Source organism: Balaenoptera ricei, chromosome 11 (genome assembly GCF_028023285.1).
Source record: "Balaenoptera ricei isolate mBalRic1 chromosome 11, mBalRic1.hap2, whole genome shotgun sequence".
Lineage (NCBI taxonomy): Eukaryota > Metazoa > Chordata > Mammalia > Artiodactyla > Balaenopteridae > Balaenoptera > Balaenoptera ricei.
This window is the reverse complement of record NC_082649.1, coordinates 73,203,371-73,230,070: the sequence shown is the minus strand read 5'-3', so window position 1 is coordinate 73,230,070 and position 26,700 is coordinate 73,203,371. Positions and strand designations below refer to the sequence as shown.

The 26,700-nt window shown below is 49.4% G+C and overlaps 1 protein-coding gene and 1 long non-coding RNA gene across 8 annotated transcripts in view; one reads left to right on the top strand and one right to left on the bottom strand.

Annotated features, from left to right (window-relative positions):
- The first annotated feature begins 11,995 nt into the window (after positions 1-11,995).
- Positions 11,996-26,700, top strand: part of WNT5A (Wnt family member 5A) — a 28,974-nt gene continuing 14,269 nt past the window's right edge. The window contains exons 1-4 of one of the 5 annotated variants that reach the window (XM_059939936.1): positions 11,996-12,921; positions 18,959-19,092; positions 20,355-20,605; positions 24,936-25,228. In XM_059939936.1, the coding sequence (XP_059795919.1) occupies positions 12,916-12,921; positions 18,959-19,092; positions 20,355-20,605; positions 24,936-25,228 (684 nt within the window). In that variant the 5' untranslated portion in view covers positions 11,996-12,915. Of the gene's footprint in view, positions 12,922-16,955; positions 17,166-17,190; positions 17,980-18,024; positions 18,768-18,958; positions 19,093-20,354; positions 20,606-24,935; positions 25,229-26,700 lie in introns of those variants that run through there. The other 4 variants (XM_059939938.1, XM_059939935.1, XM_059939934.1 and 1 more) reach the window with 4 other exon arrangements.
- Positions 21,558-26,700, bottom strand: part of LOC132375095 (uncharacterized) — an 87,881-nt gene continuing 82,738 nt past the window's right edge. For 2 of the 3 annotated variants that reach the window (XR_009505893.1, XR_009505894.1), the window contains exons 9-12: positions 25,718-25,796; positions 24,350-24,599; positions 22,839-22,978; positions 21,558-22,535 (exon numbers count right to left, since the gene is read on the bottom strand). This is a non-coding gene — a long non-coding RNA (uncharacterized LOC132375095). The remainder of the gene's footprint in view (positions 22,536-22,838; positions 22,979-24,349; positions 24,600-25,717; positions 25,797-26,700) is intronic. The other variant, XR_009505895.1, reaches the window with a different exon arrangement.

Sequence of the window (26,700 nt, the reverse complement as noted above, 5' to 3'; positions counted from 1 at the left end):
ACCAATCCATACAGATTCAGGCAAATACAGCTGCAGAAATCTCCTGTAAAAGCCAGTCATTTTGTGCTGAGGGCATCTAACTGAATATTAGCACGTGGTGGTAACTAGCCAATCAGTTTGTGCATTTGATTGGAATTTCAGAAGATAATTGTTTCATTTCCAGGTCTGTCTCTAGCTCACCATTTGACCTTCAACTAATTGCTTAATCTCTCTTGGCTTCAGGTTTTCTATCTTGAAAGTGAGAAGAATAATAACAACCAACTACCTATCTCATCCGGGTATTGAGTGGATTAATGGGGTCATGTTTGTAAGGTCCTGGAAAATTCTCAAGAGAGAAAGTTCTACCACTGTTCCGTTTCTGCCTGGTAATATTTTAGAGCCATAAATGGGAAGGGCTGCATTTAATGGGGTCGTTATTACAGACGGGTGTCCTCTGCTTCCTTATAACTAAAGAAAGGACACCTTTTGAAAACAGAGCTTTTCATTATTATGAGATCTCTGATTCTGTTTTGTTGGTGCAACAATCTGGAACTCCTGTGGTAAACCAAGCTTTCTCCTCTAGCTAAACAGTCCGTGGAGCTCTGAGGAAAGCACCATAGTTTCATGACCACAAGGAATTACCCAGACTATTTCTGCTTCAGTAATACTTAGATTGACTTCTGGGGTCAAACAGACAGGTTGAGTCCTGTCTCTGCCACTTCCTGGCTGGGTGACCCTAAGCAAATCTCTCAACCTCCCTGTGCTTTAAGGCTGTTGGGAGCATGACCTTTAAGTAAAATGCTTAACACAATGTCTAGCACATGGTAGGCTCCCAGGAACCATTACCTATGTTAATAGTGTGTGTGACCATAACTGCCTGTATTCTCCAATGCCACGAAGAATTATAATGAGTACTAGTCCTCGGTTAAGCAAAACCTAACTCATCAGAGCTTGTGTTGAACCAGAACCTGGCTCATCATGGCTGTCCAGTAACACTACCCTCATTTTGTGAGCACTTTAGATTTAGGAAAATGGCAAATTAAAAGGAAACAACTCGGTGTCAGGGATTTATGCCAATTCCTATAGTATATTTTTTTGTCAGTGCTGATCTAGCCCAATCTCCTGACTTTCCGGAGACGATAACTGCAGAGTAGCTCTGAACAGCTGACATTCACTGAGAAGGAACTACATGCCAAGCATTGTGCTAAACACTGTGAATACATTTTCTCATTGAATTGTCACAACAGCCCAGTGAGGTAGGTACTGTTAGTAACTGTCTTACAGAGGGGGAAACCGAGGTTTAGTGAGGCTAAGTTATCCGTCCCTACAGTTATTAAATAGAGGCACCAGATTTCAATCCTTACTCTGACCCCAGAGCCCTGTTCTAACCCAGAGTCATCCAACAGAAAATAATGCAAGCCATGTATGCAATTTTAAATCCGCTAGCAGCTATATTTTTTAAAAAGTTAAAAAGAAGCAGGAGAAATTAATTTCAATGATATATTTTCTTTAATGCAGTATATCCAAAATATTATCATTTCAACATAGTCAATTTAGAAGTTCTTCATGAGATATCTTATAAGCTTTTTCTATTTTCATGCTGAGGCTTTGACATTCAGTTTATATTTTGCACTTACAGCCCATCTGAATTTGGACGAGCCACATTTCAAGTGCTCAACAGCCGCATGTGGTCCGTGACCACTGTACTGGGCGTGTGTAGCTCTCACCCCTGTACCGTCATGCCTGAGTCACTGAAGGCTGTGTCATCCAGGTTTACCAGACTGTATTTACCGAGGAAGAAACTCAGTAAATTTTCCATTTTTAACAAAGATAACAAAAAAAGTATAGCAGGAGTTTAACATGTTAATTTTTACATTCCCAGTTTGCTAAACAATTAATTTATCCTCAAAGAATAGCTCTTTCCTAGAACATCCTGCTGGCTGAGCTTTTACTTTGTCGTACTTAATATGTATATTTATACAAGTTGGTATAAATAAAAAAACATTAAATGAATGACTGAATGAATATATTCACTACCATGGAAAAGGAGGATCTCTTAGGCAGGGAAGATACGTTAAGTACCATATGGGCAAGAACCTTATCTAATTTTTGCCCATCTCTGTAGCCCTGCCTGTAGGAAAGTGCCAGGCACGCAGGAGACTTGGAAGAAGTATTTTTGTGGAGCAAATTGATGAATCCACATGGAGAAATTAGTTACTTCAAATTTTATTCCTAATGGGCATAGGGAATCTAAGTCCCTTCTTTCTCTCCCCTGAGTATTTGGATTTTAAGGCTCAAAGTAATGAATTTAATTTATTTAAACCATTTATGTTTCCAAATGAAATGGCATCAGAGAGACCACAGAAATCAAGAGTCTACTTTTTTTTGCTGTTTGTTCGTTTTGTTTTGGTTGCACTGCATGGCTTGTGGGATCTTAGTTCCCCCGACCAGGGGCTGAACCCTCGCCCTCGGCAGTGAAAGTGTGGAGTCCTAACCATTGGACCGCCGGGGAGTTCCCGAGAGTCTACTTTTAAAAGACAATTGTTGACTTCCTCGCTGATAGTCCCCAAATATGTCAAAGGCAGATGTCCTGTAGATGTTGGCATAGGTCACAGGCCGCACCATCCATCACTCAGCCTCAGAGTATTTCGTCTCTGAGAAGAAACCCTCACACACTCTTTTCCTGGCCTGGACCTCACTGCTTATCCTCAAAGTGCTCCCGAGACCCTCTCCTGACTCACATATGGATTCTCCTCCCCCTCCACACCATTCATACATTAGTGCTCAACCCCCCCATGGCTTCTTCCTGGTCTGACAAGATATTCTGTCTCAAGAGAACCTGAGGATGGTCTCAGATCAAATCTCCTTTAGTTTCGAGGGGGCTGGTCCAAACCCCGGCAGGGAACAGGTATCTGCCATTTAACCCTAAACCTGAATTTACCTTTTTAACTTAAATATTAATTTCCCTAAGACAACCAAACACGGTTGTATTGTCAGAACTCTTTGAACTGCAAGTGCTAAAGCCCAGTTCAAACTGATTTTGCAAAAGAAAGGTAAGGAGGTTAAGGTGGCCCTCAGGCACGGCTGGATCCAAGGGCTTCAACAAGGTCAGAAGGCCAGTGTCCCATTTTTGTTCTCCATTTCTGGGTTCTGCTTACTTCTATATTGCCTTCATTTTCAACACTCCTTATGTCTTGGGATGCTTCCCAACCCCTTACCCAGAAACCACATTTATAGCCAACCAGGGCTCTTGATCTGCAGGATTCATCTTTAGCCTGGCTGTGTGCGCTGGGGCAAGTTGCTTCACTGCTCCAAACTTAGGTTCCCCGTCTGTAACATCAGGATAATAACAGCCTTCAGGTCAGGCTTCATATTATGGACATAAAATGCTTAGCACAGACCTGAGTGAGTGTTTTAAGACAGAAGTGGGGGGAAATTCTATTTTCTGTGCGGTAGGTAGTCACGATTGTAGAAAAGAGACTGTTTACAAGTTCTCCCAGCCTCCAACCAGTCTCATTCGACAGAGGACAGTGTGCATCTGTTCTCTGAGCCTCCTGTAAGACTTCAGTGCTTGGGAGCTCTGGCAATGACATGGATGTAGAGGGTTTGTCTTCTGATGGTGACCCATTGGGTCAGAGTAAACCCCTCTCTCTTGCTGGACCCCCTTGGGACTTGTAGCGTGGCCAGCCAGCACGAGGAGGGATCCCCAATGTTGAACTTGGTCCTTAAGAGGTCACAGACCCAGTGCCCTCACCCAAGCAGCAGTAACAACCAGGATATGTTAACAAACACATCTGGGGGGCTTCCCTCTCAGCCATACGTTTGAGATTTTATTCTAGAGCCCGTTCTGGTCTAGTGCCTAGTATAAGTGCTCAGTAATTACCTGTTGACTAAAATGAACAAACCAACATGATAACATGACCTGGCACATACAATACTAATGTGATAAATGTATGAATGAATGAATGCATCATAAAGCTTGTTAAATGAATATTTGATGATCTACAGTAGATGAGCCATAAATATTGGCTGAATGAGCAAAGAATGAATGAATGAATGAATGGCCTGTCAGTCATGTCCACGGCTACTACTTTCCATATGTGTTAAGCTGATCTTTGATTTATTTTCTGTAGCTATAATTCAGTCCCAACAAACTGACACTCTAAATTTATGACTTGTTTTTATTTCCTGTTGTTGAATTTTGAAATAGATGATGCCATCACATGGATTGAATTCCGTTTTCAAATAGAAAGAGGTATTTTTCAAACATCCTTGAATTGAGCATGCAGAATGAGGGAGGCATGGTGCTTACGTACTCCCTAATCTCTGTTATGACATGTCTGCATGACTGAGAGTATCATGCTCCTGGGTTGAGGAAAGGAGGGTTGTCCACAAATGACACATGAGTGGAGCCATCATGTTCCTGTATATACTCGGTAGATATATGTACGGGCTGGAATAGGTAAATTTAATCCTTTGCCATTATTCATTTCACTTTCCTGAATTCTGTACTATTTCTAAGGAGTAACTGCTTTTCTTCTGGGTTAAGTAGAAATCTTTGCTTAAGTCAAAACCACTTACTTTAAATACATTCAGAGACATCAGGATCTTTTGCCCTAGGAGTGTTTCTCATGTTTTTCAAAGTCAATGAATTGTCACTTGACCTTAATGGACACTTATAGATCACTGAATTAAGGATTAAACTAAGTGGAGAAAAGAAGCTTTTATCCAAAATTATCTGATTTATTGAGACAGATTTGGGAAGTCATAACAGTGTCACTTAATTGAGCATTGATGATTATAGTGCCAGTGCATACAAAATTAAAAGGACTTGGGATTTAATTCTGCTATTTGGAATTATTTGTGGTCCCTTTTAAGGAGGTCGAGAATATTTGCACAGAAGAGAAAAATCTTGTGAGAGTCACTCCAGTTAAAATTCAGTAAGATGTGCAATTGCTATTGTAAGTCAGAACGTTCTTGAAAAGTTAAAAAAAAAAAGTGCCTCAGCTTCCTAGATATTTTGTGCACAGGTTCGTATCAGGAATTCCAAATAAATGACTAAATGGTGAAATGCTGTCCTTTTCATTTAGATACGTTACCATTATATATCTCTCTTGCTGAAAAATTTTCTCCATCATTGGTTTGAAGTTAAAAATTGTGTCACATAGCTGAAAATAACAAGAAGAGATGTTCATATTCTTATGTAGTCTTGAGATGCCAGGATGCACTTTTCTTCTTCAGGCAAAATCCATTTTTAACACTCATCCTCCAGGTAGGCTTTCCAGGTGGTCATGAAAGGAAACTTGTTCATTGCTTCTTATCTGGAAAGGATAGATTTGATCTATATTGGAATCTTCTTAGAACCGAATCTGCGCATTATCCAGCCCCTTTCTAATGAGATTGTGTTCTTCTGCCAACCAGTTTCATCGCATGCCTAAGTCGGAAATTTTGGAAACATATTACACTTTTCTAGATTTTTCTTCCAGAGAAAGGAACTTAGCTGAAGAATTTGAAAACCTTTTCTTACATACCCAGAAGTTTGGCCGGGTAATGGGTTGTTTGGGAACAAAAGTAATTACCGAGTGTAACCAAATCAGATTTGCAAATCCTAATACACAGATTTAGGCACGTGATATTGAAATTTGTGACCAGTAAATAAATAAGACAAAATAAAATTCCAACATTTTCTCCTGTCTCTCAGGAGAGACTAATAAATGGACTTGGGTTCCCCTGCAAATAGTTAACCTATGTTCTCCTAAACCCAGCATCTAGAGGCCCAGTGGCCCACATACAATATGGAATGGGCAACAAGAGTGACCATGCCAGCTGCCTTTTAAAAGAAAACGCCAGTTAAGAAAAAAATCGCCTTTCCGAAGAAATAGTACAGCAAAAGGAGGAGTAATGGAATACCATCTTCCTTCAGAAGAAAACTATTTCTCTTATCAGACTCCTTCCACTTAAGGTAAGCCTTGTGTGGGAGAGACCAGGGGGAAAAGTGGGGGCACATTTGGGGAACCAGGGAGACATTAAAAAATAGTTTTGCCTTTATTTGTAGGTGAAGTATCTATAAAGTATACTGGTTAAGCTCCTGATATTTAGAGTCAGATTACCAAGGTTCAAACCCTTGCTTAGCAGTTATGTGGCTATGGGCATGACCATTCATTCATTCATTCATTCATTCATTCATTCTGAGCGTTTCCTCTGGGCTGGTCACTGGAGGCTACAGCTCTGAACAAGATAGATGAGACCCCTGCCCTCCTGGAGCTTACATTCTAGTGAGGGGAAACAGAAAACAAAGAAATATGCATGCCGATGTAATGAGATCATTTTAGACCAGGATGGAAGAAGAAAGTCATTCAGAGAACCACTGGCAGGGGGCAGCAGGAGCTCCCTTAGGTTAGGATATATACATTGAGGTGGTGACCTGAATGAAGTGAGGGTGCCCAGGTGGGAGGAACAGCTTTCCAGGCACAGGGAACAGCAAGCGCAAAGGATGCATTACGAAGTGGCTGCCGGGCAGGTCAACTTGTTTAGACTTTACCTGGTAAAGCAGGGAGTCCGTGCAAGACTTTGAGCAGGGGAGTGATATGATCTGAGCTGCCCTGGGGAGAGCGAGCCCTCATGTCCTCATCTCTCGCGTCAGGGATAACACAGGAGGAGCACCAGGCCAGGCCTTTTCAGAGAACAGGGTGTTCAGAGGGCATTGTCCAGACAAGGTCAGAATTCAAGGTGAGTGGCTGAGTGTGGATGCTTTGATTGCTGATGGTGCTGGTGGAATGAGGGCAGGGAAGTCATGGCTTCGTGGCACGGCAGTGAGTGAAATAAGGACAAATCTTTGACAGATCCATCCAACTGAACTGGACTTGAATCAGACTTTCCTGGTGTGGCTTATTCTGGTGGTTTTTGTGTTTGGGGCTTAGTGGAGTGAATCAGAAGCTTTCAGGAAAAGACTCTTTCCACTAAGGTAAGCCTCATGTGGGAGAGGCCAAGGGGAAAAGTGTGGGCACATTTGGGGAATCAGGGAGATACCGTTAAAAAAGTGGTTTTCTCTTTATTTATAGGTAAAGTATGGTGGTTAAGCCTCTGTTATTTAGAGTCAGATTACCAGGGCTCAAGCTCTTGGGTTTGAATACTAGAACAGCTTGGGTTTATAGAAATTGTGACCTCTTTGAACCTTTTTTTTCTCCATATCGTGCAGATAATAACAGGATCTACCCCATGAAGTAGTAAGGATGAAACAGATCAATGAATTTAAAGAGTTCAGACAGGAGCTGGTATCTGGCACATAATAAGAGCTCAATAAATGTTACCAGCAATCATTACTATTATTCATTACTCATTATCATCTCAGCATTTATCAGCCTCATCCTTATTGAATTCTACCGTGCAGACCCAGCAGATCATGTATAATTGCCTGCCATATTTCTCTCCTCTTCCCACACCTCCGCCCCTACCCTCCTCAGGCAACTCATTTGTCTCAGGATTTTCCCCAGAGACCCAGGGACAGATATTCCTCATGTTGAAATCACTACAGCAGTCTTCTCCATGGGCAGAGGCTGGACCGAGGCCTTTTGTACATTATCTCAATTGTTGGAACATCCTTAATATGTTCCATTTTACAGGTGAGGAGATTGGGGCTCAGAAGGGAAAGTGACCCCTGTAGGGTTACTTGGTCAGCAAGAGGCAGAGTGGAGATTCGGACTTAGGTCTGTTTGACCTCAATGTCCCTTAAAACTCAAAAAAACAAAGCATCCATTCAGACCCCCCCACCCCCCCCACCCCCACACACAAAAAAAGCACCATTGACTATAAAAATAAAGAGGGCTCTAAGTTAGGAGAGCACCGTGATTAGGCCAGTGCTAGGAGAGCCTGAGGTTCTCAAAGAGACTCCTTGAGTCTGCCCAGTGTCCAAAATTGTCCTCTAACCTCAAAGGAGCCTCTGTCCCTTCCTCCCCCCTCAGGCCGGTGGCCAGTGGCAACACAATGTGATGGTATTACTTTGACTGTGGCCATGCGGTGGTGAGGAAGCCCTGACCCCCTTCCGGCCTCTTTGTCCTGTTTAGTGCTCCATCTGTGGGCCCCTTGCCGGCAGCCCGGCTGGTCTTGACTCTGAGGTGGAGGAGTAAACATCTTGGAAATCTTTATTAGTTTATTTCAGAAGATGGAGCCTGTTTGTCCCTGGGGCCCTTCCCTCTTTTATGGCCTCCAGCCCTTCTTGACAAATTCTAGTGACCGGAGAGAAAACCGCTTTCTACAGCGGATCATTAAAACACCACCATAAACCTAGGGCCATAAAATATTATTTGCTGGGCATAAAAGGGGGGGGTAGATTTTCCCAGAATGACAACCCAGGCCCTGCTTTCTCCCACTGAGAAAGGCGGCACAGGGATGCGATCGTTCATAAATTCCTTATCTTGCACTCTGTTTTGTGAAATAACCCTGTTGGGAGAGCAGCCAAAAATATTGATTTATTTGTTCCACAGACTCAAAAGCATTTTTAATGAGTGGAGTATGGCGATGCCTTGCCAGTGTGTCTGCAGATGACTCAATCTGTGTGCACACACCCAAACGCACACACGGTTTGCAAAGGGAAACCATGGAGTTCCACAAATTGGAGGTAAGTTACACGAGAACATTTGAAGGTGGACGTGAAGAGGCATCCATTTCCCTCCTTCCAACTGTCTGCTCCGCTCCCAGCCCGATTAACCAGCACCCATGGTGGGACTGGTTCTTACAACTGAGCCCGACTTTCCAGAGCAGAACCTGATGGAAGGTTCTCAGTGGATTTCACAGTTGGTTTCCCTTGACATTTTCCCCTGGAAAGAATTCCTTCATCCATTCATGCATTCATTTGGTCATTCAACAAATACTACTACTGAGCACTTACCAAGTGCCAGGCACTGTTCTGAGCACTGGAGTTACAGCCATGAAAAACACTGTCACAAAGGTTATTGCATCCTCGTGGGGTACAATCTCAGCACACCCAATATTAATTTCATCAGATAAAATTCACAATCCTTTATCCGAACTCCTTGGGGATAGATTGGTTTGTTGGAAATTTTGGAATTTTTTTTGAAAGATAAAATGGGGCCTATGATTATTTAGTTTGCAGATAGCCCCAGTGAGGCCTGGGGAAGTGCCCGGTAACCCAACACCGTTCATATTTCATCTGTGAAGAGTATGAACATTCACTCCAACTGGGATAAATTAAGACTATAAATGATCTTGTCACGGGAGGTACAGCTTTGCCACCAAAGGAGCTTAAAAACCTGTTTTCAGAGCTGCTTTTTGTAGAGTAGCAGGTATTGAGTGCCCAGTGCGTGCCTGACCCCTGCTAAGTTCTCCAGAAGCATCACTGTTCATTCTCACTGCACCCCTGATTTTCAAGGTCATCTGTTTCATTTTCACTGCTCTCCTACCAGGTAGGTCGTCATATTTCTGTTTTTCTTTGTTGTGTGGCGAGGTCGTTATATTTCTCTGGGTTTTGTTTGTTTGTATTGTAACAAAATCAATATTTTTGTTGTCACATGTGTGTGTTTAAGAGGATTCTGAGAGGCTAAAAGACTTGTCTAAGGTTTCACAGCTGGAAGGAGGCAGATTTGGGACTGGAACTCCAGACTGCAGAGTTTACACTCAACCATAACCTAGCACCAGTTCCCACTAGAGGAAAGACAGCAAAGCAGGAAATAAAACTCTTGGGGCTATGTCTACACACACTAACAAAGGCAATTAGAGAGAAGCAGGCAATTATTCAGATAATTCAGAATATAACTTCTTCTTTTTTTTTTTTTTTAAGGTTTGTGGTTAGGTAGCTAGTGTTTCTGGAGCAAATTCTCAGAATAGGATCTTATAAGCATCCACCTCCAGCACTCAGGTGCCCCCCACGTGGGGGGCTTCAGCTCAGCACCCTTTGGGAACTCTTCTTATTCAGCTTACTTCCTGACACTTATCAGAGCCTCCGTGGGTGAACTGGGTCTGAAGCCATGCTGCGGGGCATTGCTGGGGTGCCAGCCCAGGAGGAGAGTGTGTTCCCCACCACCGGGAGAATCCAGGCTGCAGCCGCTGGGCCAAAGAGCTGGAGGGAGGGAACTGCGGAGGGACACTGCCCAGGGGCAGTTCACCAGGAGGGGACCCTTCTTTGTTTAGACCCTCCTTCCCATGGGCAGATCTAAGGCTAGATTAGAAATTGGAAAATAGCCACTATGTGGTCAAGGCCTAGAGAATGTGAAGGGAGAGGGGATTCAGGTGAATGGGATATGTCCCAAGGGGATCTTTGATAAAGTTGGGTTCCCCCTTCTTAAGTCTGCATGCGCCCCTGGTGAAAGAAATCGTCCCCGGAGGAAGCCAGGGCTTCTCTTGCAGTTTGTGGGAAGCCCACACTGCCATTTTGGTGTGCCCAGCAAAGGCCAGGACCCTGGAGGGGTACAGGCAGCTGGGACAAGTAAGGGTCAGGAAGGGACTTGCAAAGGGTGGGGCAGCATCGCCCTGGGGTGGTCAGCCAGAGGTGGGAGTGGGGGATGGAAAGAACAAAACAGCCACTGCCCCAAGTACCCAGGCTAAGGGTTTTGTGCTTTAAGGTCAAGGGCATGCCAGATGTATGGCAGAAATTGAATCCTGTGTGTGTGTGTGTGTGTGTGTGTGTGTGTGTGTGTATATGTCTTCCACCTTGGGTTGAGGATGGGGAGGGCTGAGAACAAGAACTGCACTCCAATGTGAACCACTGTTTGTGGGTGGCGCCCCTGGCGTGCGGGAGGTAGGGGTCACACGTCCACCAACCCCGCCCAGTCGGGGTCCCCCAAACCACAGGTGTCTGGAAGTGCCTGGAAGTTGCAGTGCCCTGCGGAACCTGGTTTTGCCGAACTTCGCAGCCTTTTCACCTGAGGGGACCAGCCAAGATCCAACCCGGCAGGATCACGGGTCGCTTCTGGACGCGTTGGGTCGCAGCCGGATGCTCAATCGCGCACCCCAGTACCCAAATCTACTACACTGGGGGCGGTGCAGGATGTGTGCGCCTACCCGCTTCTCCAGCCCCCGGCCTTAGGGACCCTCCCCCAAGGGTAAGAATGGGAAGGGGGTCCGCCTAGAGATTCCGTGTCATGGCGACAGCCCCCCGTGCAGCACCAGTGCGAGCGGCCTTGGACAGGTGAGCCAAGGGGTCCAGGCTGAAGTTGGGGTTCAGCTTCCATTGGGTAGGCGGTTTTGGAAGGAGAGCAGAGGGCCGGGCGGCGGTCAGGCAGCGGCTGCGGAGTGGACCTCTCTCTTTCAGCAGATGCCTGGGGGATGGGGAGCCAAAAGCAGGGGGCTCGAGCAGGGAGTGTATCCCACCCCCCTGCACCCCAGCTCGTGGTACGGCTTTAAAATCCTGCAGAGTTTGTCATAGGTCGGCCTCAGCACGCATGCGCAAAGGCAAAGTTGAGTTTTTTTCTGTCTCCCCTCCCCTCCCCCCCCCCTTTCCAGCAGCCTTTGGTTCTGCAACTTAAAAAAAAAAAAATTTTTTTTTTTTTTTTTTTTTTCTCTGAGAACACCAGGGGAAAGAGGAGTCCGGAGAGAGTGAGGGAGAGAGGGAGGCAGTTGGCCAGGAGGGCCGGGGGGTGGGTGGGGGGGACGTGGTCCCTGCGGTCGGTCAGTCTGTCTGTGGGGCGCAGGATCGCGTGGAAGGCTGCTTTAAGCTCCGAGGCGCCGCCTCCGCCGCCCGGAGTCCGGTTCCGTGCGGCCGCTGCCGAGCGAGCTCCTCCCGCCGCCGCCGCCGCCGTGCCCCGACCGCCCGCCGCCCGCCTGCTCACTCTCCCGCCCCTCCGGCCCCGGCGCCAAACGAGGAGGTGGGGAGCCACGCCGGCCATGGACCGCCGGAGCTGAACAGCCGCCGCGGAGTCCCTCGCCCTCGCCCCTCTCTAGCCCCACGGCCGCGGTGCCCGCGCGCCTCTTAGCCCTGGAAAGGCGGGGAAAAGAGGGGGATTAACCAGAAGAGGGAAAGAAGGGGGTTGGGAGGGGGGAGCCAGTGTCTCCCTTGGGGCAGTCGCGCATCGTCCCCGAACCCACTGGAGGCAGAACTTTAGGGGACAACTTTTACCCAGTTTGCTCCCGCTTTTTGCCAAACCCTAAAATGAAAGGACAAAAGTTGGCGCTGACTCTTGCAGCTCGGATGGCGACTTGTGCGTTTTCAGCGGCATCTCCCGGAGAAAAACCCATGCGCGCCTGATTGTTCTGTGGCCCCCAAGCTGCAGTGCGTGTGGGTGTGTGTGTGTTTGGGTGTGTGTCTGTGTGTGTACACAGACGTCCACACACTCACTCGCGGCCGCAGGATCAGCGCCTGGAAGCAGACGTTTCGGCCACAGACTTGGAGAGGAGGAGCTGGAGATCAGCAGGCGTGAGCCGCCGGGAGTCTGCAGAATCCGTGGTGTGAATGAACTGGGGGCACCTGGGCGCACGGATCGCCTCCCCCACCCCCCGCCCCGGGCCAGAGTTGAGTTGTGGGGCATTTTTTTCACCCTCTTGTGAAGAATTTTTTTTTTATTTGTTGTAAAGTCTTTTGCACAATCACGCCCACATTTGGGGTTGGAAAGCCCTAATTACCGCCGTCGCTGATGGACGTTGGAGAGGGAGCGCCTCGCCGCGGAACAGTCGCCTGCGCGCCCTCGCCGGACCCGCGGCTCCCTTGTTGCGCGCCGGCCGGGCCCTGTTCCTGCTGCCGGCAGGCGGACTTCGGCGCCCCTCCGTTCACGGACGCATCCCAGCGCTGCTCCGGCTCGGGCACCCAGACTCGGACGCCAGTGACCGCTTGGGCTCCAATTCCCTGAGCCTGCCCGACGCGTCCTGGAGGAGCACGCAGCTCTGCGCCGGATCGTCCCTCCAGGCTTAACCCGGCCGCTCCGCTCAGATTCTTCGGCTGCCCTCGCTCTTGCGGTGACTTCCTCCCCGCGCCCCCTCCCCCTAGCAATGAAGGTAGGTGTTCTGTGCTCCGCCGACGCTCGCCACTTTTTTTTCTTTTGGTAGTTAACTAAATATCCCGCCCCCCCTCCACCTATTCCTATTCCTCCCCCCATTTCTTCTACTGCCTGGAGACGCTAGAACTCCCGCGTAGCTGGCAGGGACCCCTACCCTTTCCCTGCCGCGCTACCCCCGCCCCCCCCTACCGCCCCGCGCACTGCCTCGGCCTCCCAGGAGACCTAGTCCCACCAAACGTTCTGCAAACTTTTTAGACTTTGGAGAAAAAGTGGGGAAGAGACAAGACAGAAACAGCGGTTCACGGATGAGTTTTCTTTTGCCCTGAGAAACGCGAGTGTAATTTACTCTGTATATTTCAGTAACAGGATAATGATTCAATTCAACAAATATTTACCAAGCGCGGGCACCGAGAAGGTGTGTAGCCAGGGCTCAGAAAGGGGAAGGGGACTCCTTGGCCGAGAGACCGTGAAGCTGGACTAGGGGCCGACTGTGCCGAGCAGTGCACCTCTCGCCCTCTGCAGCCAGAGGCCAGGTTGCAAGCTCAACGCAGCCGGGGACCCAAGCGCTGCAGGCCCTGTGCCTTTAAGAGTGCCTGGCAGGGGGCCAGCGTGCACCCTGGCTCGGGGAACGGGGTCGCGTTATTAGCATTATTAGTTGCCACTGGGTGAGCTCCGCAGTTTGCAGCAGTGATGGGGGCGGGGAGGGCTGGCAGTGGTGGCTCTAATCCTGTCCGCTGGGAGAGCGCGTCCCGGCCCCCTGCGCGGAATCTGCCTTGTCCTTTAGAAACATTTGGGCCTCCGCGTTGGGAGAGAGGGCGGGGGGCAGTTTGTGAACTCTTGTTTGTTTTAATTGTCAGTTGTATGTTAAAGCCGAGTCACACACTCCGAGGGTCACCGAGAGTTCACTTTTACAGAAAGTTAACATTTCTTCCTGCAGTATAACTCGGTATTTTCCGAACAACTTTTCCTCTCTGTCCTCCAAGCTTCGATCCTTATTTTCATTTTTCTTGATCTCTCCCCTTTTCAGTTTTCTAGAAAATAAGCTTGGAATTGTAATTAAGATGTTCCTAAAGCAAACAAGGCCCCCACCAAAAAAAAAAAAAAAAAAACCCGTTTTAAAACCCCCAAACTTGGAGACCCTGTGGCCTTGTTTTACTTTCCAATCGCAGCCTGGCATCGGGGCCCCTTCTCCTCTCTCGTCTTTCTTTAAATGGACAGCTTACTGTTTGGAAGTAACTTGGAGTCAGCGGTGGGATCGCACCTCTTCAACCCCTGCCCTCCCGCCAACGTTCAAGGCTGCTCCAGCCAGATGCGGAGATTTTGTTTCTAGACAGCCTCTGCCAGGGGAGTTCCGAGGGGCCAAAGCTGAAAGAAAGCGCGCAAGCGATGGGAGGCAGTGGAAATTGTGTGTCCGAGTGTGTGGATCTGTGCCCTGCGTGTTTTGGGGCGGAGTAGAAGGTCAGTTGTTCTCGGGTCTTGGATATACTAGCCTTACTTAGCCAGGCCCGTCTCCACAAAGGAAGACCCTACCCAGGAGGCCCAGCCAAAGAGCCCCTTGCTTTTCCCTCCGCTCGGCGGAGCTCTCCGGTGCACAAGGGGTTAGCGTGGTGCGCCAGAGCTCAGCTAGTCCTGAAGCCTTTTTCTTCCTCGCTGTGTGGTACCGGCTGCCCCCTGTTGGCTGCCTTGAGGTAGGACGTCTTGGAGTCTCTGTTCCTTGGGCAGGCGGGCAGCTGCTCGCCTCTTCCTCCCACCTCTGGCTCTGCAAGCACATCCCTTCAGATCACCAGGTCCCACTCTCCCAGGAGGGCCCCTCGGAGGCCCCCAGAGGCCAAGCTGCACTGCGCGGCTGCGTTAATAAGGAAGGGGCCAAGGGTCCGACCAGCAAATGGGGCTCGGGCAAGTGGAAGAGGGATTGGTACCCCTTCTCCAGGGCATAGCAAGGAACAGGAGCATCACCCTAGGAAGTCTCCGGTCTGGCCTTGGCGCTCTCACCAGTTTTCCCTGTGGTCGAGGACAAGTGGTGCTTTCTCTCCCTCTCGGCCTCAGTTTCTTGTCTATTAAAAAGTGGAGTTGAAACTGCCTCTGAAGAGTGGGGGTTGAAGTGTTCTTTAATTTTCTTTCTCCTTCTGCCAACAAACAGCTCTTCTGGACAGAGTTGAGAGCCTGTGCCTAGAGAGAGCTAGACATCTTGTGTGGGAAGGTGGAAGTGGCATCTGTGTGTGTGAGAGAGAGAGAGAGAGAGACAGAGAGAGTTGTCTTGCAGTCTGGAGAGCCTTGTCCGGGGATGGATGAGGTGAGGCAGGGAACAGAACTAGACTTGGCCACCGTTCTTCCCTTGGATATGCCCTGTTACCGGACCTGGTGTCGGTTCTGAGTCAGGGCAATCAGAGGCTGCACACCTTCCTTGCACTGATTTGGGCTCAAGGAGCTCCCTCCTCCACCTCCTCTCTCCGTTCCCCACGACTCCCCCCCCCCCCCCCAGCACTCAGCGCTGTGGACACATCCCGAGGCACCCTTGGCGGAGCTCTGGCTCCTTGTCTGCTCCCCCAAAGCGGACCTCCTTTCAGCCCATCATCCCCTCCTGCTTCTCTCGGCGGCGTTCCCCTGGGCAGGACGCCCCAATTTTGTGGCTGCCACTGAGTTTTTCTCCTGCAATTTTCTCCGTCTCTTTCCTTGCTTTCGGGAGAGATCGCAGGTGGGGGGGAAACAAAATTTATCTCCCACTAAGAGCTGGGATTCTTGGGGTTTCCTGTACTTTTCGCCACCTCGAGCCCAGGTCAATCTAATTTCTTCCTCCCAGTTTCTCCCTCATCATTTCCGCTCCCAGAGACTGGGGGTGGGGGCTGAGGGTGGAGGTGGCAGGGGATGCCCAGATCAAGTGAGGTAGCGCCGTTGGCCGAGGGTCCAGAATCTTCGCCCTCCCTCCGGGGAATTTCGTTTTAGGGGCCGCCGGCCTTGGACTTGGGTGCCGCGCGAGTTTGCGCGTGCGTTCCGAAGCTTTCTGCTGCCCCAAACGTCCTCTAAACTAGTGTGACGGATTCCTCTCTCTCTCTCTGTCTCTCTCTCTTTCTCTCTCTCTCTCTCTCTCTCTCTCTCTCTCTCTGTCGCCCTCATCACTCCCCCCTCATCACTCCCGGCCTGCACGCCAATTGATAAAGAAGGGTTAGGGACACTTTTAATCCAGTGCGAAGGCTTTGGAGGAGAGACAGAATAAGCGACTCTGCGTGGATCTGTTCTGAGGCTGGAAACAAGGGCGTGCGAACGAACGCCCTACCCCCACCTCACCCCTCCCTTGTGCTTGAACCTCTCAAATGCCCGCAACCCTATTACTCGTCGCACAGTAGGAACAGATTCCAAGGATCCTTACAAAGTCAGTTTCCTTGGGTCCTGAAATTGTTCAAAAACTTTTAGTCCGTTCTTTGGTAAACTCAGCATCTGCCCAGAACTTTTGTTTTACCCTCGATGTTACAGTCTCCGGAGAGGTCTTATTTCGTACTCTTTTCGGATCAGATCTCTTGGTAAACAGGCAGGGACGTTCACCCTACAGAGTAGATGTATTAGTGAGTTTGCTGTGGGTTCCTTCAGTCTTTCAAACTTGTGGGGCCTTTTCTGGGTTGCGCAGGGATTGGAGCGGGAAGAGGGCCAAGGTGTTTCCGGCCAAGCGCGCGGGGTTAAGTGGAGACGCGACTCGCGGGGCTCTCCTGCCGGATCCCCTTTGGGACACCTCTGGCCTACCCCCAGCCTGGAGCTTAGAGACCCGAGTCGCAGAAACCAAATGGCCCGCTCCCAGTTGGCCCCCATTCTGTGAACGAGTGGACTCGCCCCAGGGTCGTCGGGCCGAGAGTGGGTTCGGTTTGTGTGGCTTCGCCTCTAACAAAGAGATCCGCAGTAATCCGCCGAATCTGTTATCAATTTCTCCACTGCCCGCGCCCCGCCCCACGCGCCCCGCCCGTCGGGAAGCTCGGAAAGTGTGCGCGGCCCGCAGCGATCTCTGCCGCCGCCTCGGAAGCACGTCGGAGCGTGTGTGTCTGTGGACGAGTGAGTGTGTGAATGTGCGTGAGTGTGTGTATGAATGTGTGCGCGCGGTCCTGGCCGCCGCTGGGGAGAGGAGACTTCGCAGCCTGGACCGCGCGCGAAGGCAGCCCTCGCAACCAACCCCCTCCCCTGGAGGAAACTTGACACTTCGGGCGGGGGTGGGGAGGAAGACGGAGCCTTCTCTCTGCTGGGCTGGGGAAACCCCAGGTTTCTATTCTCCGGGATGCTCCCCGGGCTTTGCGGCGTTTTAGGGACGAGTGGGACACAGGCGCGGAGCCCCGGGTAGCGGGCACTGGGACCACATAAGCATTTCCTCTCGAGGAGCCCCAAGGAGTCTGGGCCAAAAGGACGGCTGGCAGGGAAAAGCTGTGGCGCGCTCCCGAGCCCCTTCGCGTTTCCACGGCTGCCTAGGTTCCCTCAATCTCTTTTCCGGCGCAGGTTCCAGGCCAGGCCCTTCTGCCGCCTGGAGGAGGTTCACCTTCCCTTTTCCGAGGAAGGGGCTCCCTCGGGGGTTGCGGGTGGCGCAGCGCGGCCGGGTTACTCTTACCAGAGATGGAAAAGGGGATTTTGGAAACCCGCTCCTCCCACCCGCACCCGCCACCGCCTCGCTCCGCCGCCGCCTACAGGTGGAGAAGTCACCAGTGGGGAGGACGGCAGCGGAAGCTTCCAAGGCCGCCCCCTGCCCCCGAAATTCTTCACAACGCGAACCTTCGCCGCCAAGGGCCCCGGCGCCCTGGAATCCAGGGACTCAAATGAGGCGCGGGAGCATCTCTGGCCCCGCCGGCGGAGGCTCACTCGCACCGGCTCTGGCCTCGCCTTGCACCCTCACCTTTCGGGACTGACCCAACGAAGTCTGAATTGGGCTGGAGGGTGGGGTAGCGGTGTTCCAGGACCGGGCTCACGGTGTCGCGATAGAGAGATGGTCAACTCCAGACCAGGACCAAAGGAAACTGGAGTCCCCCTTGGCTTCCTTTCCCCTTTCTCCGTGGCGGCTGCCAGGAGTGGAGATGCGAGGGGGGCGGTAGGGGGAGTGAGAAAATCAATTTGGGGGAGGGTTGCGGGGAGGGCCGAGAAGGGATCCCGTCTCTCGGGACAGCGGGACCCAGACCTCCTACTTTCCTCTGGGGTATATCCCTTCTCTGGGGTACACTGAGTCCAAGGAGGAGGCCGAAGGCAGGGGAGAGGGCATTGTTTTCCGGTTTCCTTGGTTGGGAGAGCAGCTCGCTCCCCGCCTTATCCCCTGTGCCCCCCCATCTCCTCCCCACTCCAGTCTGGCTGAAGAGCGTTCTAAGGAAACCCAGGCTGCCCTTCCCCCTCTGGAAGTGGCTGGCCGCAAAGCGGGCCGTAAACTGATTATGAAACAGACGATGTTAATTCGGAGCCGCATTTCCCAGCTGGGCACTCGCGCGCGCGCTGCTCCCGGGGGCCTCGCCCCCCACCCCTTGCCCTTCCCCCCCCGCGTGCTGCCCCCACCCCCCACCCCTGCGCCGGCCACTCCGCCTCCTCCGCAGCCGCCGGCGGCGCGCTCCTCTCGCCTTTGCGCTCCTCTCGCCCATGGAATTAATTCCGGCTCCACTTGTTGCTCTGCCCAGGTCGGGGAGCGGACGAGGGTGGCAGCGGGTTCCTGAGTGAATTCCCGAGGAGGGACTCAGCGCAGCGCGAACTAGAGGGGAGCGAGGGGGTGCGGGACGCGAGCAAGCAGGAAGGAGGCAGCGCCTGGCACCGGGGTTTTGACTCAACAGCATTGAGACATGTTTGTAATCGCTGGCGTGCCCCGCGCGCAGGATCCCAGCAAAATCAGATTTCCTGGTGAGGTTGCGTGGGTGGATTAATTTGGAAAAAGAAACTGCCTATATCTTGCCATCAAAAAACTCACGGAGGAGAAGCGCAGTCAATCAACAGTAAACTTAAGAGACCCCGGATGCTTCCGTTGTTTAAACTTGTATGCTTGAAAATTATCTGAGAGGCAATAAACATCTGCTCCTTTCTTCCCTCTCCAGAAGTCGATTGGAATATTAAGCCCAGGAGTTGCTTTGGGGACGGCTGGAAGGGCAATGTCTTCCAAGTTCTTCCTAATGGCTTTGGCCATATTTATCTCCTTCGCCCAGGTCGTAATAGAAGGCAATTCTTGGTGGTAAGTTTTTCTATGTGCATACTCTTTTATTTAAAGATTCGTTTGTATAATGCTGCAATATTTAAAGCTGAGTCTTGAGTTTGGGTGCATTTCTCTAATACATATATATATATATATCTTATATAGGTATATATATACATATATATGTATCTTTAAATCAAAATTTTCTTTTAATTTGCCAATACTTTGAAGCTTATCTTTAGCTCCATAGGGAATCAGAACCTATAAATTCAGACCTTTTTCTATGAGGTCCTTGTTCAGAGGTATGCTTGAAGTACGTCATGTAATAAAGGGAAACCGAAATTCACTTCTCTAATAATTGTAAGCCTATCTATAAAATTTACTTTTTGCCACCTCTAGGTAGTAAAAGTGAGTTCCAACGTTTATTTTCTGTCAGTCACTTGAGGTTATTAACCTTCAGGGTCTGAGGTAGGCAGAGTTCTAGGAAGGCAGCTAAACTCCAAGTGGGTTAGTATTTGGGGCTTGAAATTTGATCAAAAGGAGGTTAACTTGAAGTAGTCAAATGTCCCTAAACGAGGGTTTCTTGCCGGTAGGGGCCTTGAAGATAGACTGCAGTATATCCAGGGGATTATTTTTGACGGCGTTCTGGATATTTTTTCACTGTAAATGAACAGCATTTTTCTGACTGTCAAACACGACTTCTGTTCACTGGATACCCTGTCTTGGGTCCTTCACAATCACATAAGGAGCCTTCTTAAAATGTCCGGAACGGGCTGAATTTTTCTTCGGTAGGACAAGTATTCTTCAGTACACTTGTCCTACTGTTCTTCCATCATCAGTCAAAAGGAACTGCTATCTCCTACCCGTGTCTAATTGTGTCTACTTTCGGCATTCATACATTTTCAAGGCAGATCGGTCCAATTTGTGAGGCAAAGTGAGTCATTTTCTTTAATGTCAGAGGCCCGTACCCCAAACTGCCATTTCCGCCTTCTCTGGTGTGGATTTCAGAATTTTGTGAAATTCTGGTTCAGGTATATGGCAGCGAGGGGCAAGGAAGGGAGTGAAAACTCTAACTGAGGAGCCAGATGGCGGGATGGGGACTACACAATACCTCTGTTTTCTGAGTGGAGTTTAAACAGAGGAGTTTTATGAAGCCCTTCTCATACTTTGTCATGAGGACAAGCAGGAGAGAAAAAGCATCTGTGTGCTTAAAACTATGTATTGCTGACATGTTTTCAGGGGGCCCACCTTGACAGTTCACGTAAATCTTGAATGCACATCTCCCTCCCCCCCTTTTTTAGGTCGCTAGGTATGAATAACCCTGTTCAGATGTCAGAAGTATATATCATAGGAGCACAGCCTCTGTGCAGCCAACTGGCAGGACTTTCTCAAGGACAGAAGAAACTATGCCACTTGTATCAGGACCACATGCAGTACATCGGAGAGGGCGCGAAGACAGGCATCAAAGAATGCCAGTATCAGTTCCGACACCGGAGGTGGAACTGCAGCACCGTGGATAACACCTCCGTCTTCGGCAGGGTCATGCAGATAGGTAGGAAACCATTTAATGTATTTTTAAATATATAGAAACTTTTCTCCTAGGAGAAGTCTTTAGTGTTACTTACAAGCTTGATATGGAGGGAATCTTCCAGCAGGGTGGTGGCTTGGGAATTTTGTCATTATGGCTGTGTGCATGCCTGTCCCCGCATCTAATTATAAGTTTTGGACTTCTTGACCCAAATCAGGAGATGGGGGAGGGCATCAAAGACACCTTCATTTTTCTGAACACTTAATTTTTCTAAAAAGCATTTTGTTTAAAATAGTAGTAGCAGAACACTTATTTTGGTCTCTCAAAAGATGAGGAGGAAAACTGAGTCATTTTTGTCCTTTTAAAGTGGCCCAAGCATCAAACTAAAAACTGTCATCTTTCAGAATGCTGGATGTGTTGGAAGTAAACAAGGTTTTAATTAATTTTCCTAATATAGATATATCCTAAGGCTATCAATCAAGATATGTATGTTTGTTAAAGGCTTTATTTTTAGTCCAGAAAGAAGTTTAATCAGATGTGATCCAATTTACATTTTCGATGTTGGCCATTGATATAAAGGCACGTGCTTCAGATCTCAGCCTAGAAACTTTTAAAAGAAGTTTTAACGTATGGCTCACGGTCCAATTCTTTATTTTTAAATGTGTTTGTTGTTGAACTTGTTGTTATTCCATTCAGGGAGGAGGTGGCATTAAAACTGGGCTAAAGGCAAAGAATTTGGCAAATCAGTTGTTTGCCTCTGGTTTGGTTGAATAGCATAGGCTACAGTCTGACAGATGTGGTCCTGTCTGTGTTTTCTAGTGAATATTTTCGGTCTCTTTTTACTTTTATGCAAACAAGCCTGTATAATTAATATGACTGCAGTGACTCCTAAAATAAGAAGCAATTTATCAAAGCAATTAACTATTTATACTGACTGAAGATAAAAAGTTGGCTTAATGTCCATCATGGACGGATAAAATGCTTTTTTAAAAACCCTGAAAAGCGCATTCATTGAGAACAAAAAAGAGTTGTCAGTGGATGTTTGAGCCAAGCAGCTTCATAAACTAAAATAATACAGGGCTGGAAGCTGTTCCTCTAATTGAATGGGAAAATGCTCTGCAGCCTCAGCCTGCAAGAGTTTCATGGGGCTTTGTCCTTCCTGTTAATGATTAAAATGTGCTAATGTATGTACTGGGATCTGAATCTAGGAGTTAAGCTTCAGGAACACAGGAGTTTTCCCCTGAATATGGGCTGCCTTATGTAGTTAACTGGCAGTGTAGTGAAGATTGAATTCTGCTGCATTTCGATATTGTGAGTGACCCAAAACCTTTTTTTTTTTAGCTATATCAATCAGAATGGTGACCTGTCAGCTTTCCCCCGTCACCTTTGCTTTATATGTTCCCCCTATCTGCCTTCCTCTCAAACTAAACTATGGGAGCGGCTTTTCACATGTATATGAGTTAGTGAAAATCATACACCTCCGATGGCAACAAGGAAGGAAAACAGCAATTGGAACTGTTTTTCTGTGTAGTCACTGGAACACAGCTTTGATTTAAGATCCTCTTCCTACGTAGCCTGTTTTGGGCCAAAATGTTCAGAATAAGCTATCATTTGCTAAGTGGATTTGAGTTCTGCTGAAGATTTATTTAAAATGTGGTCCAAGATTCAAAGAGCCTGCTTCCTCAGGGAACAAGCAGAACCCTTGGTACAAAGGCCTGTATTTAATTGTCCCTGTAAGTAGACTCTCTGGTCCTCAGATGTGTGGCACTGTCTGGGTTGATGCGAACTGGGTGGGAGTGGAACCTCGTGACGGCCGTAGAGGAGGGAGACCTCCTAGATCCTATCATCAAGTCACCGAGGCCCTGGGAGGACCTTGCCCAAGGATCCTCAGGTGTCCGAGGTCTCAGAGCAGAAAGCTCCTGCTGGGTGGCTTTCGGGTGAACACAGACAGAGCCTTTAAAAAAAAAAAGAGAGAGAGAGATGGAGAGAAGAAAAATCAGAATACATTTTTATGGAAGAGGAACATGGACCCCACGCCAATAGTGGAAAAGTTACTTAGCTTTCACTTTTCTATTTAAGGGTATGTTGGAAGAGAATGAGCTAAGGGAAAATTTAAAACACCTTTGATGCTAAGTGTGGGTGCCCCACTCCAGAGCACTTAGTACAGCAGGGACATGGAGGCCACTTCTTGTCCCTGAGAATCTGACCCTGTGATGGGGCCAGTGTCTGACTCAGGCTGCCACCCCCAACCCCTTACCTCCTTTCTCAAGGCCAGTCCAGGCGCTGTACACCATTGCCTCATGAAGGGCCCACTCTTCATTTTGGAAACTTTCTCGTTTTTTCATCATGCTAGCCTTTCCTTCCAGCTTTTGTCTCTGTCTCGTCTTTGTTCCCATGCTGTGAAAAGATGTATAAGAAAGGCGCCATTTTTAAGGAGGGTGAGAATAAGAGTAGATGTAGATTTCACAGGGAGGGAGCTGTAACTGGACCAGCAGTGTGCCATCCAGCATGACTGTATCCACAGGCTTTAGCCAAAGAGCACTTTGCAAGCTGACATTTCCCTGCAATGACCAGTTAGCTTAGAGATTTCTACCAGGTTTGTATTCTGGGGCAAAAAAGGATATGTTCAAGATAGACTTATGAAAATAGCAGCAGCATTGTGTTTTATGTAAAAGCCCTTTTGTGCTCCATATATACAGGAGAGTGGTTTATTTTCCTCTGATCTCCAGAGGATTGTTTCTCTCTCTTCCTCAAACTACCTCTTTATTCTACAAGTCTCCCATCCAGGGACACAGCATTTTCTATATTATCAGCGTTCATCCTCAAATCACTCCCTAGAATCTGTCTGCTCTCCTCATTTCTCTCCACTCCCTTGATGTTCTCTGCCTTGCTAATTCAAGCTAGGTAGATGTAACACCCCACCGCCCCCCCCCCCCCCCACAACAGGAACTTTCTGGATCCTCCTGCCAACCACCCGTACAGTCCTCAAGTTATTCATTTTTTAAAATGTGGGAGGGAAGGTCTGGTAAATCAGAACCATCACTATTCCTGGAAGGGAGATCACAAATGGCTGTGGATTGAAGTGTGGAGCACAAGTCCAAGAAAAGGGCAGCCTGTGGGATGCTTGCATTGGCAGAGCCGTCCTCCTGCAGGATGGGCTGCTGCTTGGGGCTGAGTCTTGTTGTCAGCTGTTCTTGTGCCGTCCCCCATTGTCCACCCCCCCAAAAAAAAAGATTGTTAGCAAGCTCTTTAAGTATAGGAGCAACCGTTTCCTGTAAAGAGATTCCAGTGCCAGAAGGGGCCCTTTTTTCCCTAGGCATCTAGTTCAATACCCTTAATTTTATAGTTGAGGAAAATAAGGACCCCCTCATCTTGCCCACCCCCCAGGCCCAGCTTCAGCTGGCCAGCTGTTAATCCTTTCTCTCTCATAGGACAATACTTTGATTAAGTGACTTCTTGTTACATGTAGAAATGTCTCCACATACAAGTGGAGATGAAGGTAGTCTATGGTTACCTCTTTTTTTCTCCTTACAAATAGGGCTCCTGTAGAACCGTTTGACAGGGAGGTACTCTTTACAAGTTTTAGGGAAGGAGAGAACTTTTTTCCTCTAGGCCTATATATTCTTTACAAGTTTGGGGAAGAAGAACCTTTTTATTTGTTTTTCCTCCTTTTTGCTATTATCCTAACACTTGGAGTCAGAGGCTGCTGGGAGTTGCAGAAGTGACATTAAGGAACTGCTGCAGGCTGTTTTAAAAGTAGACACTCACCTACTTGAGTGAGAAGTATCAGGCCCGTCAGCTTGGGGTTTGAGAAGAGGCGAGTTTCATTTAAAACTCTCTAGGAACCAGTTTAGAAATGTCCTCTGGGAAAGTCAGGAGCCTTGTTGTGAGACAGGCTTGGTGCAGCAGATGGAGGATGGGGAAGCCGGGTTTCAGCCACCGACGCCACAGGGACTGGCCAGGGACTGCTGCAGGGGCTCTAAGCCTTGCAGCCCCCATGCTCCTGCCCTGGAGGTAACTCAGAATGAAAATAATACCAAACATTAAAATAAGTAAGGCAGTCTACTCCAATTCTGCGTTTTTCCTCAGTGACTTCTTTCATGGGCATTTTGGAAAATGAGAAGTTTGGAGTATTTTCATAAGAGGTGCAGAGAAAACGCAGTCCAGCCCTGCTTAGAATCCTGCCTTGGGCTCTGAAGTGTCAGAGCAGAGGTACCAGGGATGCTGCTCCTTTGTCATGTGTCGCTTCTACGTGTGTGGGGGGAACGTGTGCCGCCTTCCCCCTCCGGGGGGGTCCGGGGGCTCGGCCGCGGCTGCGGAGCGGGGGCGCCCACTGACCCGTCCTCGCCCGCAGGCAGCCGCGAGACGGCCTTCACGTACGCGGTGAGCGCCGCGGGGGTGGTGAACGCCATGAGCCGCGCCTGCCGCGAGGGCGAGCTGTCCACCTGCGGCTGCAGCCGCGCCGCGCGCCCCAAGGACCTGCCACGGGACTGGCTGTGGGGCGGCTGCGGCGACAACATCGACTACGGCTACCGCTTCGCCAAGGAGTTCGTGGACGCGCGCGAGCGGGAGCGCATCCACGCCAAGGGCTCGTACGAGAGCGCGCGCATCCTCATGAACCTGCACAACAACGAGGCCGGCCGCAGGGTGAGCATGCCGCCGCCGCGCCCCTCCTGGGGGTGGGCGCTGCTGTGTCCAGTCTCCGTCTCTCGCTCTGTCTCTGCGTCTGGGTCTCCCTCTCTTCCCCTCTCCGTCCTAGCTTTTCCGGTCTCCCCCCGCCTCTCCCTGCTGGTCTCTTTCCACTACCCCCACACCCCCTTCCCAAGCAGCTACACACAGGCCTCCCTGAAGAGGGGTGGACACCCCAGAAAGGCCTCCTGGAGGGGAAGCATCCCGCTTTGGCCCCCTCCAGCCAAGGTGCTCCTGCCCTGGCCTGAGAAACAGCTTTCTCTACCTTTTTAATTAGTCCCCAGTGCAGCTGGCCAGCCCAGCTCAGAAATAAAAATGTTCCTAACGTTCGCTGCCCTCTGCCCGGGATCAAGTTTGTGGTTGGGCTTAAATGGAGGACAGGGAGTTATTTATGCGAGTAGATGCCCACCTGACAAGGCCCTCACCCCAGCTTCAAGGGTTACTTACCTTCCCCTCTGCTTTTTTCGTACCCCTCTTTGTGTCATTAGATACCAGGCCTGATGGTTTCAGGGTTTTCCAGAAAGACCTGTTGTAGGAAAATGGGGAGTATTTTTAGCAGAGTGGAGTTTTATGCATCTGAACATCAGGTGCATCAAGGTGGCTATGGAGAGGTGAGACCCATTCAGGAGTGTGAAGAAAGGAGCTCTAGAGAGGAGAGAGCCACTCAGGAGTGTCCAGAGAGGAGCTACGGTGAGGAGAGAGCCACTCGGGACTGTCCAGGGAGGACATCTTGAAAGGGGAGAGCCACTCAGAAGTGTCTAGAGAGGAGCTCTGGAGAGGACAGAGCCACTCAGTATTGTCTAGAGAGGAGATCAAGAGAGGGGAGAGCCACTCAGTATTGTCTAGAGAGGAGATCAAGAGAGGGGAGAGCCACTCAGGATTGTCTAGAGAGGAGATCAAGAGAGGGGAGAGCCACTCAGGAGTGTGCAGAGAGGAGCTCTGGAGAGGACAGAGCCACTCAGGAGTGTCCAGAGAGGAGCTCTGGAGAGGAGAGAGCCACTCAGGAGTGTCCAGAGAGGAGCTCTGGAGAGGAGAGAGCCACTCAAGAGTGTCCATAGAGGAGCTCTGGAGAGGACAGAGCCACTCAGGAGTGTCTAGATGGGAGATCAAGAGAGGAGAGAGCCACTCAGGAGTGTCTAGAGAGAAGCTTTGGAGAGGAGAGAGCGACTCAGGAGTGTGCAGAGAGGAGCTCTGGAGAGGAGAGAGCCACTCAGGAGTGTGCAGAGAGGAGCTCTGGAGAGGAGAGAGCCACACAGGAGTGTCCATAGAGGAGTTCTGGCGAGGAGAGAGCTACTCAGGAGTGTTCAGAGAGGAGCTCTAGAAAGGACAGAGTCACTCAGGAGTGTCCAGAGAGGCGTTCTGGAGAGGAGAGAGCCACTCAGGAGTGTGCAGAGAGGAGCTCTGGAGAGGAGAGAGCCACTCAGGAGTGT